This window comes from Grampus griseus (genome assembly GCF_964374135.1).
Source record: "Grampus griseus genome assembly, chromosome: 14".
Lineage (NCBI taxonomy): Eukaryota > Metazoa > Chordata > Mammalia > Artiodactyla > Delphinidae > Grampus > Grampus griseus.
In genome coordinates, this window is record NC_139008.1 from 76,258,492 (window position 1) to 76,276,554 (window position 18,063).

The 18,063-nt window shown below is 54.5% G+C and overlaps 1 protein-coding gene across 1 annotated transcript in view; it reads right to left on the reverse strand.

Annotated features, from left to right (window-relative positions):
- PREX1 (phosphatidylinositol-3,4,5-trisphosphate dependent Rac exchange factor 1) overlaps positions 1-18,063 on the reverse strand; it is a 76,757-nt gene that overhangs the window by 36,863 nt on the left and 21,831 nt on the right. The window contains exons 6-10 of the mRNA XM_082670845.1: positions 15,117-15,217; positions 14,476-14,579; positions 14,233-14,282; positions 11,876-11,951; positions 3,929-4,001 (exon numbers count right to left, since the gene is read on the reverse strand). Coding sequence (XP_082526971.1) covers positions 3,929-4,001; positions 11,876-11,951; positions 14,233-14,282; positions 14,476-14,579; positions 15,117-15,217 — 404 coding nt within the window. The remainder of the gene's footprint in view (positions 1-3,928; positions 4,002-11,875; positions 11,952-14,232; positions 14,283-14,475; positions 14,580-15,116; positions 15,218-18,063) is intronic.

The following is an 18,063-nucleotide window of genomic DNA, read 5'->3' on the forward strand; positions in this document are numbered from 1 at the left end:
GGCAGGCCGCAGATTCAAAACTAATTGTACTGTCTAAAACCAACAAAGAATAAATACCTAGAATATACAGGAAACTCCAACAAATCAACCAGAGAAAGCTGGGGAACTCATCGATAAAAGGGCAAAGGATATGAATGAGCAACTAACATATGGGAAAATCTAAGTGGGCAGCAGTTGTATGAACTCACCCTCACTGACAATCAGAAAGAGACCACAGTGAAACCCTTTAGACCAGGGACTAACACACGCAGTCCCTGTGGGCCAAATGTGGCCCACTCCTGCCTTTTAGAAATAGTTTTATTGGGACACAGCCACACCCATTTATTGACATATTGTCTGGGGTGCTTTGGGGCCACAATGAGAGAATTAAATAATTGCAAGAGACTGTATGGTCCACAAAATCTAAAATATTTACTATCTGGGCCTTTACAGAAAAAGTCTTCTGACCTCTGTTCTAAGACAAGTCGCAGGAAAATGAATAAAAAGAACCAGTAACAATCAGCATGTGATGTGGTCCCTGTGGATTACAATTTAACTAAATACCTTCTCGTGCAGGGCACGCCGGGGATACAGGCTTAAGTTCACTTACTCCGCAGACAAAGAAGGACCTGCTGCACCCCTTTTAAAGACAGGAAGACTGAAGCCCAGAGGAGCTAAATAAACTGCCCAAGGTCACAGAGCCCAGGCTCCTCCTCTTCACCATACTGCCCAGCCTGGCCTGATAGATGGGGGCGAGGACAAATTAAATAAAGGGGAGAAATCGAGGCAATCGTCTGAAGTCAGCCGGTCCCTGAAAGGACAAGCAGCTGCCTTAGCTTCGCGATGTCCCCGCCATCCCCGAAGACCTTTGGTGACATGGAAAGCATCAGGAGCCCTTCCTTCCTGTCTCCTTCCTTTCCCGGGACAGCTCGCTGTTTGTGAGCACCGTTCTCAGGCCACCTCTATTACCTCCTTGGAGACAACAGACACACAAATTGCTGCTTTCCCCAGAGCTGGGAGCCAGGCCCCAGGAGGCCGGCTGGCTTCCCCTCCACTGTAAACACGAGGCTAAAAGACTCAGGGAGTGGGAAGAGGAAGCACCGTGTTGTGTCTCGTGTCTCGGCTGAAATATGTGGGGAAACATCTGGAATCCCGGAGTCAGGGAGCTCAGCCAGGTGAGAGCCAACCACTCCCAACTTCCAGTCGAGGCCACTGGCCAGGCTTCATGAGACAGGCACAGATCCACCTTCAAATCCCTGCCCGGCCCCTCCCAACTTCACGGCCGTTTAGCCTCTCTGCGCCTCAGGTTCCTCATCTGTGGGGATAATAACAGCACCAACTTCCCGGGGTGGCTGCGAGGATTCAATGGTGAGCCTCAGTTTCCCTGTATGTGCCAAGGCACTGGACCGCTGGCCTCTGGGTCCCTCCCCGGGGACACCTCAGAGCCCCGGGAGCTCGGGTCAGACACCACGGGAGGCGCCCCACGGGCCCCGCCCCACGCCCCACCCTGCACCCTAACCTGCATTCTGCAGCGGCCACAACCCTAGGATCTGGCCCTTTCCTCTTTCAGCCTATTTTTGAGTTCGTGGCAGGAACAAGGGAGCAAGGACCGCGCCCTGCAATTTCTCTCCCTGAGCGACCCTGTGGGTGTTGCTGTTGCCTGGGATCACCCCCTCCACAGTGTCCTCAGCTAGCCGCCTTCCCAAAATAGTAGCTGGGGTGGACCCCTAATTACTCTCACCCACAAATGAGAGGCTCTGCCCAGCTGACGGGAGGCGGGGGATGGAGCTGCGAGGGCCCCCGCAGGGAACAGAGCGGCTTTCGGGAATGACCGAGGCTGCCGGGCTCCCGACCTGCCCCAGAGTGAGTCCCAACCCCACAGAGCCGTGGCCGCGCTGAGCTCAGATGGGAAGGGAAAGATGGGGAAACTGAGGCCGGGGAGGAGCAGGGCTTTGCCGGCAGTCCGCCGAGTCAGGCCCAAAACCGGGCCTGCCGGCTACGAGGCAGGGGGCAAATCCGATGACCTGTCACCCCGGGGCGCCTCTCTCTCCCTGCTGAAGGGAGAGGAAATCCAGCAGCTAGACCAGGGGTAGAAAACTTGTTTACTAAATGAAGTTTTACTGGCTTAGAGCCACACCCACTTGTTTACACATCCCCCTGCAGCTGCTTTTAGGCTACAGGGTCAGAGCTGGGCTGTGACAGAGACCGCGTGGCCTCCAAGGACGAAGATATTTACTGTCTGACCCTCTGCAGACAGAGTCTACCAACCCCTGAGCTGGAGCACAGAGCAGACGCCGGGAGGAGGAATGGCCAGAAGCCCTTCCCGAGTCTCAGGCCTCCGCTGCCACCACGTGCATCCAGGCAGCGTGGTCCCTCCTCTGGACTGTGACAGCCGCCTTCTCCCTGGCCCCCTGCTTCCGCCCCCACCCTCACAGACACTCTCCGCAGGCAGCCAGAGGGGACCTGCAGAAGCCCAGCCAGGCACGTCCTTCCCCTGCTCAGAAGCCTCCGGGACGCCCAGCTCACTAGAGTAAGAGCCAAAGTCCTCCTCACACACTCACAAGAGTCCAGAAAATGTACTTATTTACTGTCGTGTGATTCGCACACGCGCACACGCGCGTACAGGCACACGAGGGCAAGACTTGCATCCAGCGTGCTCACCCCGGTCCCCAGAGCCTAGCACAGTGCCTGCACGCAGGAGGCGGCCTCTGGAAGACAGCAGGATGAGCAAAGACGGAGGGGAGGTGTGGAATCAGCCTCGCAGGGACAGAGCAGCTCCAGGGAGAAAAGCGAATCTGAGCTGGTCCAGGGGGTGAGGAAAGAGAGGAGCCATCCTAGCAGGTGGCCAGGTGACCTCGCTGGGCAGGCACGAATTGAGTAGAAACACTGAAGAAGTGAGCGGGTGAGGCAGGGAGGGAGGGACACCCGGGCGAGACACTGCAAGTGACAAGGCCCTGGGGAGTGTTCTGGAAACAGGAGAAAGGCTCCTCAGTGGAGGTTCAAAGTCCACTCGTCCCAAAAGGGTGGGAGCCTCAGGGCTCCCCAAGGGCCACAAGGACAGGCCACAGAGCTCAGTGGTTGACATGTGGCCTGCGACGCCAGCCTGCCTGGGTTCAAATCCCAGCCCCTCCTTGTCAGGTGACCTTGAGCAAGTGCCCCAGCTGCCTGAGCTTCCATTCCTCGTTTACAGACGGGGATGACATTCATACCAACATCAAAGGATCGATCGCCCCAAGGACGAAACTCATTACTACATGCAGAGTTCTTAGGAGGAGGCCGGGCACGCAGAGTATCACTTCTGTGTTAACTGAAAATGGTGTCAATGGAACCATTTTCTCCCTCCCTCTCCCCAGCTTCCTGCCCCAGGACCATCTCGGACCGTCCGCCTCTCTCCCTCTTAGGTGCTTCTCCCTGTGTGGGGAGGAGTGAGGCATCTGAGGGGCGAGGACCCCCTGGCCTCCTTTCTCTCATGCTCACAACCCGCCCGTCCTCTGTCCCCACGGACCCCTCTCCGCTCCTCTCCTCCCCGGATGCCCGTGGGCCAGGTCCGCGTCGTCCACCCTCACTGCCCACCCTGGGAGGCCACATCCCATGAGGGAGGAAGGGCTTAGGAAGTCCATGGATTTGACCTCACATCCGGTCTGTGTTTTGCAGCCAATCTTTACCAGCCACCTTGGTCCCCACTGGCCACCTGAAGTGATGTCCCCATCAGTGAAGAACGGGGCGGGTGGGGTGGGGAAGGGCAGCACAGGCCCACTCGGCATCCAGCCCAGGCTCACCCACGGGCACGCTGGGCAGCCGCCAGCCCACCACTTGCTCTCTCTGGGCCTCAGTTTCCCCCCGCCATAAAATGCACCAGGGACCAGGGTCCCTGCCAGCTCTTCTGTTCCAGGACAGGATGCCCACCCCACCCCGGGGAGGCTGGGCTGAAGGGGAAGGGGCGGATTACCGTGGTGCATGAAGCCATTGTTACACAGGCCCACACCAAGCGCCACCGCCTCCTCGCGTGTCTGGCAATCGCCCTGGAACAGAACAAGAAGCAGAGGGTGTTAGGTGGACCCGCTGAGCCAAGGGGCTGAGCCAGGCTGGGAAAAAGCCCACCACCACCAGGAATGGAGACTCCACGAGGGCAGGGATGTGTGTCTGTCTTGTTTCCTGTGGTATCCCCCAACCGTGTCTGTGACTGTTATTAATGAACACCAAACAAGAGAAGTATTTGACTGCACGTTAATTATTTACATGTGAGAGATGCACGGTGCACCATAAACCCCACAAACGTGAAAGGGCGATTTTACGTGGCAGACACTGCTGGCTGCCCAGCAACAACCCTCCCCGGCCCCACCCCGCCCTAGCACTGAAACCCTCACTCTTACAGACAGCAATTCATCTCTAGACAACCACAGATCCCAGCCTTCTTTACAGCTAGAGGTGGCCAATGAGATATAAGCAGAAACCACTGATAGGGAGCTCTGGCAAAACACTCTTTGTCCCCGGCCCTTCCTTTCTCTTCCTCCTGCCTGGAACAAAGGTGCGATGGCTGGAGCTCCTGCAGTCACCCTAGAGCACAATGTGACCTCAAAAACAGAAACACACTAAGGATGGCAGAGCAAAAAGAAAGAGCAGGGGTGGTCTTCAAAGATATCACGAGATTGTACTAGCAACTCTGGACCACCAACCTCCGGGCTTCTCTCATACCAAAGAAAAATAAACCCCTAATTTGTTTCAGCCTCTGTAGTTGGCTCTCTGATACTAGAACTCAAGTCCAACTCCTAACTGACCTGGCTCCTCCCTGAGCAGAGGAACCCAAGGTCAGGGAACAGCTGGTGCCGATTCTCCCCGAGAGTGTGCCCTGGAGACGGTGCCCCTCCGCGCCTGCTCCCGAGAAGCTGGGAGTCTCCTGGTGCCAGCTCCTCCTAGGACCTGGCTCCTGGGTCTCCCCCTGACTCTGTGGGTGCTCTGTGGACTTCTCAATAAGTCACCTTCTCTTTTTTACTTTCCTTAAGTTAGCCAGATACTGTTTCTGTTTCTTGCAACCCAAATCATCTCAGCATATCCAGGCAAAGTATGGGAGTTGTGTGTGTACGTAGGGGAAGTGACAGGCCAAGGAAACAGCACGGACAGAGGTCCAGAGGCGGACAAAGCTTAGAGTACAGAAAATAACATGGCCGGCGAAAGCAGGGTGAGTGAGAAGGTCAGCTCTGAGGAAAAGGCCTTTGATCTATTGTGTTCCCTGCTGAATCTTAAGTGCTTAGAACAGAGCCTGGCATGCAGTAGGTGCTCAGTACATACTTGCTGATTGAATAAAGACATTGTCAGCAGGGACTAACTCATGCATTAGTCTGTGGCCAGGTCAACGAGCTTCGCTCCGCTCAGCCGGCCTCTCGTTTAAAATACTGCCCAAGTGAGAAGTTATTCCAAGAGGCACTGGCCCGACAGAGCCAGGCCAGAGGCCTCCACTGTTGGTGTATCCCCCCCAGGCCCCTGCCAGCAGCGGAGGGGCCCGGGAGGGAATTCCTCAACTACAGGAGAAATGAATTCAGAGCTGCAGGCCCCAGCCTGCCAAGGCCCCAGAGCAGAGCCTGGGGGAGCCACTGGCCTCAGCTGCTCTAGCTGCCCCAGGCTGACTCAGAGATGACAAATCTGTCCTGCGGGACCGCGGGCCAGTGGCTGGAGAGCCAGCACGCTCACAGCCCTGCCAGCAGGGCGGCCATCCATGCAAGAGGCCACATCCGGAGCAGCCGCCCCCAGCTGTGAGGGGCCCAGGAGGCGGGCGGGCCCAGCCCTGCAGCCCAGGGGGCCCGGGCAGGCGTCTGGAGCCCACCTAGCTTTCCGAAGCTCTCACAACCTGGGCTCCCAGCCCATCCCAGCCCGTCCCAGCCTCTCTTCTCTCCAAAGGGCCCTGGGGTGACCCATGGGGTGGCTCCCAAAGTGAGAACAGCACAGGGATTCTCTGGTCAAGAGTGAAATATGCCAACGCTGGATGTGTCCACCGCCTGAAAAGCAAGCCCCCACCCCACATGCTGCCAGCCGTGGGAAAACCGAAGTCATCCAGTCCCCATTTGCTCCCCTCCCAGAGGAAGGCACAGGCACACACAGCCCTGTGCAATGAACCTCCGCAGCACACTTCCCCTTCATCCCCCACTCGCCCACCCCCCTCACTGCGGGCTCCATCCACGACGGCCTCCTTGCTGCTCCTTCCACACACGACATGAGACCCTACCTCAGGGCCTTTGCACCTACTCCTTCCTCCCCCTGGAATGCCCTGCCCTGGCTTTTCAGGTCTCAGTGCCCATGTCAGCTCCTCCTAACTACCTAGATGGTCAACCCAGAGGCAATCGCTCTTATTAACCCCATTTGACAGATGAAGAAATTGAGGCACAGACAGGCTTGGCACTTGCCCAAGTTTACAGCATGAGAGTGGAATCCTTTTACAGCCGGACCTTCCCTCCAAGTTACAAATAGGGAAACTGAGGCTCCAAGAGGGGAGGAGAGTTACCCAGCGTTACGGCCAGGGCTCCTGCCCTGTCCTTGTTTATCCTTTGTTGCCTCTGCTAGTGCCTTGAGCTGCCGGCCTGGCCCTTTGCCTGCTCACCCACCCCAGCCTTGCCACCCCACCCCAGATGCTAGAAACCCCGCCGCCGTCAGCACTGCCATCTGCCTGAGCATGGAGGTCAGCGTAGCGGGCGCTCAGGGCACATTTCTGCGGAGCCGGAACAGGAGCCGGCAGATACGAGCCGTCCCGCACCTGGCTCCTGGCCTGTCCCTGCTCTCTCCTGCCCCAGCCCACTGACCCCCAACCTCCTTTTGACGGCCACAGCCTACGGCATCCTGGAGTCCAGGCAGCACAGACCAAAAAACCATGAGCAAAGAGGTGAGGAGAGCAAACCCTGGAGCTGTATCCCCCGGGTTCAAACCCCTGTTTGGCCAACCGTGACCATGGGGAATTCCTTAACCTCTCTGACTTTCATTTCCTCATTTGTACTTTTTATCCCCAGATTTGCCCTTGACTTTCCAAGGCCTCTGCCACCTCTCAGTGGTATTCCCCACTCAGACTCCACAGTACAAGCTATAATCAATACAGAGGATTATTATTACAATTTCTATTATTATTGACTACCAAGGCGTCATGAAGGCCCCCCACCACACAATCTTATAGGAGTACCTCGTTTCTGTGTATCCTGAGGCAAGTTACATAATCTGAGCCTCAGTTTCCTCATCAGTACGATGGGGACAACAACTGTTTTCTGAAGATTAAATGAGATAATACACACAGAAGATCAGAAGTGATACAGTACATAGCTTGTCAATCAAATGACTAATACCCTCCTTATCCTCTGAGCTAAAAGAACTCTCGTTCATCTGAGTAGTTGGTAGGGAGCCCTTCCCCCAGCCTCAAGGGATGAATTCTGAGGAATTCTAAGGCACTCTCAGCAATCCTTATTGTTTCCCCCAGGGAGTGGTTTAGGGGTACATGAGGGACCCACCTGGCCATGAGACCTAAGGGGAAGACCACTGGGCAAGGGAGGGGACTGGGGGAAGTTTCCTCTCCTAATAAACATAGTGAGAAAGCTCTTTCCAACTGCCCCTGCTGCCTGCCTTTGGCCATAGGTCTACATAGATGTGATACCTGGAGCTGTGGCAGCTGTCTTATGACAATGAGGCAGCTGGCAAGATGGCAGAACAAAAAGATGGAAAGAGCATGGATATAAATGGCATTGTTGAGCTCTAAGACCATGAACTCTGGACGCCTAGTTATATGAGCAAAAAATGTCTTTACTGTATAATTTAGATTTCCTATTATGTGAGAGAAAAATGTCTTGACTGTGTAAGTCATGTTTCCTACTATGTGCGGCCAAAAGTATTTCTAGCTGATCTAAGGGGTTTCAATCAACATTTTGTTTCAAGGAGCAGAATGACCTAGAGTTAGACATGAACATGTGTTCAAAGCAAAATAACCCTGCTGAACTACACAATTATATGTTTTCTTCTTGACTTGCCTGCTAAAGTGCAGGTGGGGATGACTCTTGAAATCAAGACCTGCTGTAAGCAGTCTTCAAGGCCACATCCTCATCACCAACCTCTCCCCCACAGAGAGACCCACACGCACACCGTCCCCTCCTTTCCCTGACCCGGAGCCAGATGCCAGCTGTCGTTTGGAAGCTGGCATCCATTGTCGCATGGAAGCCATCCTATGTCAACTCCAATTAGCTTCCCTGTGTCCCCAGACCAGGCCAAGCCATGCGAGGCCTGCTGAAGTGGACAGAGGGTCAGCTGCAACCTTCACTCCACCGTCCGCCCCCTGCCTCCACTGTGACTGTATGCTGGGGGATGGCAGCAGGGGGCGGGGGGGGGGGTCCTCTGGACCAACTGACAATGACTCAGGCTACTCCACGGGGCTTCAGCCAGGATCACAGCTAATCTGACAGCACGGGCCACAAGCAGGCCCCTGCCGTGCCCAACACCGATCATAGAGAGAAACCAACAGAGGCCGCTGCTCTGGCCGGTTCTCCTCCTTGCCGGGGTGCTCCAGGGCGCACTCTTGAGCCTCCCAGCTCAGCCAAGGGCCTTGCAGTCATTCAGGACTCCTGTGTCTCTCACCACTGCTGCCCGCTCCGTCCATTCAACAGCAGACTCTGTTAGGTCTCCCTTCAAAGAACCCCAAACCTGACCACTCTTGTCCCCTCCCCCGCGGCCACCCGGTTCTCAGCCACCACGCTCCCCACCTGCAGCTCTGAAGCCGCCTCCTCACTGGTCCCCCGGTTGCCAACCTCGTCCCCCGACAGCCCGAGCATCTTATCCCACCGAAGCCAGATGCTGTCCCACCTGTGCTCAGAGCCCTGCAGTGGCCCAAATCCTCCCAAGAGCTCACAAGGCCCCTTGGGGCTGGCTGCCCACCAGCTTCCCCATCACCCTCCCTCTCGCTCATGCCACTCCAGCCACACTGGCCTCTCCCCACCCCCAGACCCTCCAAGCTCACCCCACTCAGAGCCTCCGAGCTGCTGTCCGCTCAGAGAAAGCTCTGGCCCCAGACGGCCCCCTGGCTCATTCCCCACCTCCCTCTGGTCTCTATTCAAAGGTCCCTGCTCAAAACACCACCTTCTCTGCCGCCTGTGAACAACCACATCCCCACCCACCCACATGAAAGGTCGACTCCCGCCCGTAGCTCCCCCCGAGCTGGCACCCAGCACCAGCTAACAAAGTGTTTTACTACTTTTCCTTGTTTATTAAACGCCTCTCCTACCCCTCACCAGAATTTAACATCCACGAGGACAGGAGCGTTGTCTGTCTTGTCCACTGCTGTCCCCCCAGAACCCAAAACAGTGCCTTATACACAGCAGGTGTTAGGAGGAAGGAAGGGGTGAGCCCATGAGCCCTCTTGTCGGATTTTTCTACACTCTCTTCTGCCCCCTCATTGTAAACACCACCCAGGAGCTGACAAGGAACAGAGTATCTGCAGTAGAGATGCCTCCTGAGCAGCAGGTGTGCAAAGCCTGCCCCTACCCCACCCACCTCCTCCACTCCACTAGGGAGTACAGTGGGCACCCCAAAGGCAGCGCCTTTCCACGGCCAAGGAGAATGCTCAACTTCTCCCCCCCCGCCACCGCCTTCCCATCACTGTGAACGAAGGGAAAACCCACCGCGCCAAAACCCCAGGACCTATCCGTGACCCCTTCCCAGCCCCAGAGCGGTGCATCCTGTGATTCCATCTCCAGATATTTCCCAGGTTCACGGACTTCTCATCAGCTTGGTAACCCACCCCACTCCCAGCTCAGGCCTGGGATTCGCCACGTAAGGCAAAGTCCACATCGCGCCTTGAAACCAACAGTCAGCCGTGGAGCTCAGGAAACATGAGGCCACAAAGGTCCAAGGTGGGGAGAAGCAGCGTTTTAGAGAGCCCTACACCCCGGCATGCCTGGGGTCTGAACGAAGAACCTAAACCACAAGATAAATCACCCCTCCCCTGTCACAGCCCACTCAGAAGACGGGACCCCAAACAGACTGCCCCTCGGCTCTCCCCAGCCGTCTGTTCCTGCACCCCCAAGTCCCTCTGTAATTTCTTCAGCCTTCCTTCCACACTGCGTGGAATTTTGAGGCACCCTGAATCCTTTGGGAAGGAAATGAGGAATTATTATAATAACAGTTCCATTTACTAAGCAATTACTCTGTGCCAGGCACTGTTCTAATAAGCACTTTAGATGATTAACTCACTGAATCCTCAAAATAATCTAAAGGGGAAGGTATCGTTTTGAGCTTCATTTTACTGGTGTGGAAACTGAGGCACAGAGAGGTTAAGCGGCTTGTCCAAGATCACTCAGCTGAGAAGCGGCAGTGCTGAGATTTGAACCCAGGTCTGCCTGGCTATAAATAAAGCACATGCTCTGAGCTGGCTTCAGGGGATCCTAAGGAGGGGGCAGTGTGCGGTGTAGTGCAATGGTTAGCACCTCTGTGCTTCCCAGCTGTGCAAATCTGAATTCAAATCCAAGGTCATTTTAAGACCTCCCACGTCTTAGGGCCCCACATCATAGCAAACATATTAAAATGCACACACATCCTACATTAAATACGTTTTGGGGGCTTGAAAATTTTTTTTCAAGAATTTTTCTAAACTTGATTTTGAAGTTATTTGACACCAAGAAGCATTTACTTTACATAGATTGGCTATGATTTCTAGGCAATCATCAGGAATTTGTTCGACATGAGAAAATCCAGGCAACAAATTGTTTTTGAATGAAGTTTCTATGAATGCTAAACTTAACAATGAATAAGGCTGCCATAAAGCTGCACTCTATGAAAGTTTAAACATTTAGATTTCACAGTTGTCTTCTTGTCTTTGGAGACATTACGTTCTTCTTATAGACTATGAATGAACATTCTTGCAGGCTCCCTGAAAAGTTTGCAGAAATGAGGCCTAAGTACGTACGATGCACCCATCCGATTCCCAGCTTTACTGCTGCCAGGCTGTGTGCCCTTGAACCAGGCACTTGGCCTCTCTGGGCCCCAGTTCCCTGTCTGGAAATGGGTTGGAGGACTCAATGAGATACTGCACAAAGTCCAGACAGGGCCTGGCCCAGAGTAAGTGCCCTGCAAACAGAAGCCATAAGGTATAAGAGGCAGGTAGGTAAGAGTGTCCACGGCACCTCGATGGAACAATCACCTTTGGGAAGTTGCAGCAAAATCAGCACAGAGATTTTTTCCAAGACTCTGCCCGGCCGCCACTCACTGGGAACCTAGGGTAAGGGAATAGCTTGGCAAGCCCTATATGGAGGCTCTGTGGCAGGATGAGACCAACTTGTCCCAGTTTGCCCGGGACCGTCCCACTTTTAAAAAGGAAAGCCTCAAGGTGGCAGCCACCCAAGTGTCCCTTAACTGATAGATAAATAAAATGTGCTCTATCCTCAAAAGAGAATATTATTCAGCCTTTAAAAGGCAGGAAATTCTGATACAGACTACAACGTGGATGAACCCTGAAGACATTATACTGAGAGAAACAAGCCAGACACAGAAGTACAAACACTGCATGATTGCACCTACACAGGGCACCTACAGCCGGCCAACTCAGAGAGAGAAAGTGGAAGGACGGCTGCCAGGGGCCGGGGGGAGGGAGGAATGGGAAGTTACTATTTAATGGGGACAGAGTTTCAGTTCTGCAAGATGGAAAGAGCTCTGGAAGTGCATGGGGGTGATGGCTGTGTAATAATGGAAGTGGACTTAGGGCTACTGGACTGTACACTTAAAATTGGTTAAGATGATCAATGTTATATTATGTGTATTTTACCACAATTTAAAAAATAATTAAAAAAAATTTTTTTTAAACCTCAAAGGCCAACATCCTGGTTAGCCCCTCAGGCCTGGGCAGAGGGGACGACGGGTCACATTTGCTCGGCGGGGCTCTCACCTGGGCCAGCAGCCAGTCCACCAGCTTGCTCCCGGGCAGCACCGACTTGTACGTCTTCAGGTGGTAATCGCGGTCCCTGTGGAGAGGAAGCAGGCCATGAGCAGATCAGGGAGGAGGGAGGGGAAATAGTCCCAATGTCCCTAACTCAAAGAGCTCGGGGTCCGAGGATTTCCAGGCTCTTCAGCCACGGGTCAGAGGCAGGGGGGCCGGGGAGAGCAGCAGGCAGGGAGTCCAGCCCTGACTCCACACCTCACTCACAGTGTCACTGAGGGCAGGTCTGTCCCAACCCAGGACCCCATCCTCACCAACAGCATCAAGGGGCAGGAGTAGGTGGCTCTAAGGCTCTGGAAGCTTCCCCCAGCCTGCCGTTCTCAAGCAGGGATGGCTATGCCCCCCAAGAAACACCTGGCCGTGTCTAGACATTTTTGGCTGCCATGACCTGGCTGGGGGGCGGAGTGCGGAGGTACTACCAGCAACCAGCAGATAGACACCAGGATGCTGTTAAACATTCAGAACTGCCCAGAACAGCCCCCAAACAATTATCCAGACCAAAACGTCAAAAACGCTGAGCCTGCGGAACCCTGATTTACTCTGAGTAATGAGAAAAACTTCCAATTCTTTCCTTTTGTTTTGCTGTTAACATTCGTGTGTCTAAAGGTAACAAAACAATACCGACATGGAAATGCTTCTCCGTGGGCTGGTGTGGGCAGTCAGGACAGAGCAGAAGGCAGGGGGCTGTCAGGGTCCTGGTTCTTTGCTTTGACCTGTTGTAGCAACTAATTCCTGCCAAGTCTTGGTACAAAGGGTTGTGCGGACCTTGCCGCCAAACTGCAACAATCTCTCAGCCTTTGAAGCTGACGAGAGTGAGTTTCTGCGGCCGGGCCCTGTCGGGGCTGAGAAAGGCCGGTTGGGGAGCCCCTGTCGGGGCTGAGAAAGGCCGGTTGGGGAGCCCCTTTCGGGGCTGAGAAAGGCCGGTTGGGGAGTTCTTCTCAGGCTTTCAGGAACTGAGCAGCCCAGCAGGTCACGTGCGCGGTAACTGGGGACCCGCTGCCAGCCCAGCCACTTCCTCCTCTGGGGGCCGATAGAGAGGCCTCTCAGGCAAGGGCTAAGGCTGGACCCGGGCGGCCCCGCCTGCCTCCTGGGCCTGCACAAAGGCAGCAGGGGAGGAGCCAGCGGGGCAGGTCTGGAGGTGAAAGGGGCTCCCTGGGCCTGGCCTCCAGCGAATGCTGGGAAAAGACTCTTCCTCTCCGCTCCTGAGAGGTGACAAGAGCTGTCAAGACAGAGGGCAGAGGCCTCTGTAGCTGGTAAGGACCAGGTCACCCTCCCTGTGCCTTCGTCCACAGCCACAAGCTCCACAGTAAAGACAACCACCAATCACTGGCACTGACAGAGCCTTCACTGTGTGCCAGGCGCCAGTCAAATTTAATCTTCAAGATCAGCCAAGGGGTGTGAGCTATTCTTATGCCCATTTCACAGATGCAGAAACAGAGGCAAAAGAAGTTAATTACCTTTCAACAGTCACTCAACATTTACTGAGGGCTCCTTTGCCCTGGACTGCGTTCTCCAGTACATGGCGGTTTTTCAACCAATTAATGCTAAATCAGAGTTAAGATTACACTCTTCAGTCTCAAGAGTGTGAAACCCACGTGTGACTAGTGGCTACTGCATTGGACAGCACAGGCACAGAGCATCTCTATCAGTGTGGGAAGTTCTACTGGCCAGCACCGCTCTAGGTGTTGTCAAGGGTCTGGGGACACAGCAGTGAGCAAATTCCCTGACCTTGGTGAGTGTACAATTCCCTGGGGTACAGACAGTATACAGACTAAGAAATAAATATACAGTATGTCAGCTACTGACAAGCTTCAAGAAGAAAACCAAACTGAAGTAAGGAGGGTAGCGTGTTCCAGATGGTGATGTTTTACACACATTGTCAGGGAGGGCCCCTCTGACTTGGAGACATTTGAAGTAAGTAAGGAAGCAGATATGCAGATATGTAGGGGAAGAACACCCCAGGCAGAGGAAACAGCAAGTGCAAAGGCCCTGAGGTGTATCCTATTATTATCCCCATTCCACAGAGGGAAAAGTTGAGGCCCCAGCAGGTTAAATAACTGCCCAAGAGCACACAGCTGCTGACTAGCAGGCTGAGATCCAGAACTAACACCCTTCACCACCACACTGCAGTGTTTCCCACAAATTTACTCACTTGACCCTCATGACAAACCTACAGGGTTGGTACAGTTATTAGCCCCATTTGATGGAGAAGGAGACTGAGGCTCAGACAGGTTAAGTTATTGGCCCAATGCCACACAGCTGAGAAGAGACAGAGGTGAAACTGAAGCTTGGAGAGAGTAACTCACTTGATCACAGGGGTGTAGAGGCTGTGAAGACGGCAGTAAAGCCTCACACCCTGAAAGAGAAAAAACGGGAGTCTGTGATCAGGCCACATCCTTCAGGGGCCTCCAAATCCAGGCTGCTGGGAGAGAGGGTGGGGGGAGAGGGGAGACTGGTGAGGGCAGTGGAGAACAGGCCACTGGGGCAGAGGCCTGCTCTGCGGTGACTGTGGGGTCAAGGTCATGGGGTTAGGGTGGAGGGGTTCCCACCTTGGACATGATGTCCTCCAGTTCACTCCGGGCCTTGTAGGTGCCGTCGTCGTAGCGGAAGCGGTACATCACCTGCTCGTTCTTGAACTGGTGCTTGTCAGAGACTGGAGGGACCCCAGGGCTGGTGAGGCTGGGCGCCCCCTCGGGCCCTCCTGACCCACGCCCACCATCCTCACCCTCCACTCGGCCAGGCTCCATGCCAAGCACAATTTCTCCAAAGCCCCTGCCCACACTCCAGGTCCTCCGGCTACGTGCAGGGCCCGCTGAGACCCACAGCTGGGGGCTGGGGCATCTGCCGGTCTCATGAGAGGCCCAGAAATGCCCGCTCCAGTCTGCCCTGAGGCCCACCTGCCCAGCATCTCCCTGGAGCTAGATCACGAAGCAGGCTGGGGTATGAGACCCCACCGTCAAGATTTATGAACCCATCTCTACACAACGGCCCCGAGTCGCCCCTAGCGCTTCCCTGTCTCACTCCCCACTTTGGATCCATTAGCTGATCCTGTAGGCTCTTCCTTCAAACCATGAAGGAACAGCTGGCCACACAGAAGTGTAGAAATGGCCTCTGAGTTAGTGGAAGCACAGCACTGTTGAGCTCTGACCTGGTCCTACTGTTCGGCCCCCCAGGCCTAGCCTGCACTCACCATGGTGGATGATACCATTCTCCAGCAAGGCTTGGCCCAGGTTCACGCCTTCTTCCGTCTTGCTGATCTCGCCAATTTCCAGGAGCCAGGCAACAAACTCACTGCCAGGAACATGACATGCGGTTGAGAGGACCTCCCCAGTCCTGAGGCCACGGGGGCCAGCACTGAACTGGCCTGGCCCCCCTGACTCCCAGGAGTGACAGCCAGAACTGCCCACAGGAAAGCAGAGCTTAGGACACCACAGGCCTGGGGGTCGTGCTGAGGCCAGATGCTTTTCCCCAAGACCAATGGCAGAGAGGTGGGTGTGAGCAGACCCAGGCACCGCCTCAGGCTCATTGGATGGATGGATGGATGGATGGACGGACGGGAGGATGGATGAGAGAGACAGAGAGAGGGGATGGACACATGAGTGGATAAATGAATGAAAAGTGAGCAGATGACTGGATGATCTGACAGGCAGATAAATGACTAGGTGGCTGGGAAAATTAGTGGGTAGGTGGGTGGGGAGGGCAACAGATGGGTGGGTGATAAGTGGAGAGATTACTGGGTAGATGAGTGGGGAGATGGATGATGGCTGGCTGGCTGGCTGAACAGACAGAGGGAATGAAGAAACCAATAAGCAGGAAGAAATAAGGACCCAGAAAGATGATTGTGGAGAGTCAGAAGAGCTAAGGGTGATCAAGTCATCTCATTCTCCCACTTAAAACCCTCCGGTGGGCTTCCTTGTTACTCTCAGAAAAGCATCCAAACTCTGCCCACATGATGGCAAGGCCCTGACACGATGAACTGCCCCTTCCTCATCTCCTATACCTTTCACTTATTCTGCTTTAGTCTCACCCACCATCTTCCCCTGCTTAAAAAAAACTGCCAGACTCCTGCCTGCCTCAGTGCCTTTGCACTTGCTGTTCCCACTGCCTAGAAACACCCTTCTCCAGCTCTTCACACAGCCTTTCTCTTTCATCTTTAGGTCTCAGCTCAAATATCACCTCCTCAGAGAAGTCTTCCCTGATCAACTCATCAAGACACCCCACACCCACACAAACCATCCCCATCTTTCTGTTTTACTTCCTTTTTAGCACTTATCACTGGATTTGTATTATACTATTTACAGATTTATTTATGTGTTTATCAACCATCTCCCTGAACCAGAATGCCACCTCCATGCTGATGGGGAGCTCTGTCTGATTCACAGCTCTACACCCCCCGCACCTGGAAGATAGTCCAAAGCACAGCAAGGCTCAAAAATCTTTTGAACAAATAAAGGAATGAACCATCAAACAAGAAGGAATGTTCTGGGGTAAGCAGGAAGGTCTCAGTAAGAAAGAAGTGCTCAAAAGCCCAGAGGAAATGAGGCAAATCCAACGTGACTACCCAGAGGGGCAGAGGCTCAGTCAGAGCCCAGGTCCTGGTTCTTGGAGTAGAGTTTGGGCTCCATGCAGAGCTCCACCCACTGGAAGTCAGCAGGCCAGGGGAGAGCTGGGGATGTGGTCATTCTGTTCTCAATGAAAGCGGGTGGCAGCTGGCCAGAGTGGGGAGCTTATCAAAACCAGCTGTCCTGCCTCCAATTACAGGGCCAGAGGGGGGCAGGGCTATTTTTAGCTTTGCAGTGTTTGGCTAGCAAAGACCTGCCCTGTGTGTAGGTAGCAGTGTGTGCCGAGGCATTCAGGGAACCCCAGTGAGAGCCGGGGGTGGGGGGCGTAGAAGAAATGGATCTATTCTGTGGAGCGGGAGCCCCGAGTGGGGAAGAGATGGTCCTGGCCTCCCCCAGGTCTCTTCTTGAAGTCCCCAAAATCAGAGGCAGAAAGAAAGCTGACGGCAGCTGGGGGAGGTGAACAGATGTTGAGTGCCCACTCTCGGAAGCTGGAGACTCGGCCTCTGGCTGCCCACCAGCTGTCCCATCGGGGGCCACCTCTGGCACGGACCGGCAGCCCTGTGGGGGGTCCCAACAGGGACCACAGCAGGTCCCAAAAGGGGGACAGGAAGTTGCCCACAGCAGCTGCAAGGGCAGAAAAATGCAGCCCAGAGGACAGCAACTGTGACCCAGGTTTCTGCCCTGAGCTGAGTCTTGAGCCTTTTTGAGGATCAACTTACTGGGCAAATTTGGGCAAACTGCTGTCCCTCTCTGGGCCTCAGCTGGGTCCATCTGGCAAGGGGTTCATTCAGGGGTCTTCTGGATTTAGTCGGTAACTTTCAAATCATGTTGAGTCCTAAGCTGGGATCCAGCCTACAAAACCAGACAAAATCCACCTCTGATGCAGGGACCTTAAACTCTCATAAATGAGTAAAAGGGACCAGGTGGAAACTCTGCTGAACCAGCCAGCGTTTCTGAAGACGGCAGCCACTCACTGCGGCCAACTGTGGCCGCATGGGAAGACTAAAGCATCTTACGACTTTTCAAGAGAAGCTGGAAACCCAGCATTTCCTGTGAAATCTCCCAACTGTTAAATGTTGATATTGAATCCAAAATGTTCTGAAAGCACCGTGTGGCCCAGGGAAAACACATCTGCGAACCACACTGTGTCAGTGGGGCGCCATGTGCTACCGCTGGGTGCAAGGAAATGTGTTACAGGCAGGAGGGTCAGCGTACACCAAGGCCCTGAGTAAGAAGGTTAGGGAACCAGCAATCTGCCAGTTGGTGGGGGTGGGGGCAAAGAGAAGCGAGATCCAGTCTTCCAGAAAGACCTAACCGGGAGCAGGGTGACGTACGCTGCGGACACAGGGAGCAGGTCAGCCTGCTTTGGCGGGGAGTCTGAGATTCAGGGAATGGGGGACTAATTGAGAGTTAGCATGTGTCAGCTAACGGCAGCACCCTTCTTCCTTCCTGCCCCCCAGTATCATGCACCCAGTAAACATGAATTTTAAGTGTCAAGTCCAAGGCTAGGCACAGGGGACACACAGGTACACCCTGGCAGTCTTCCCGGGGGAGCCCCCAAGCTGAGATCCAATG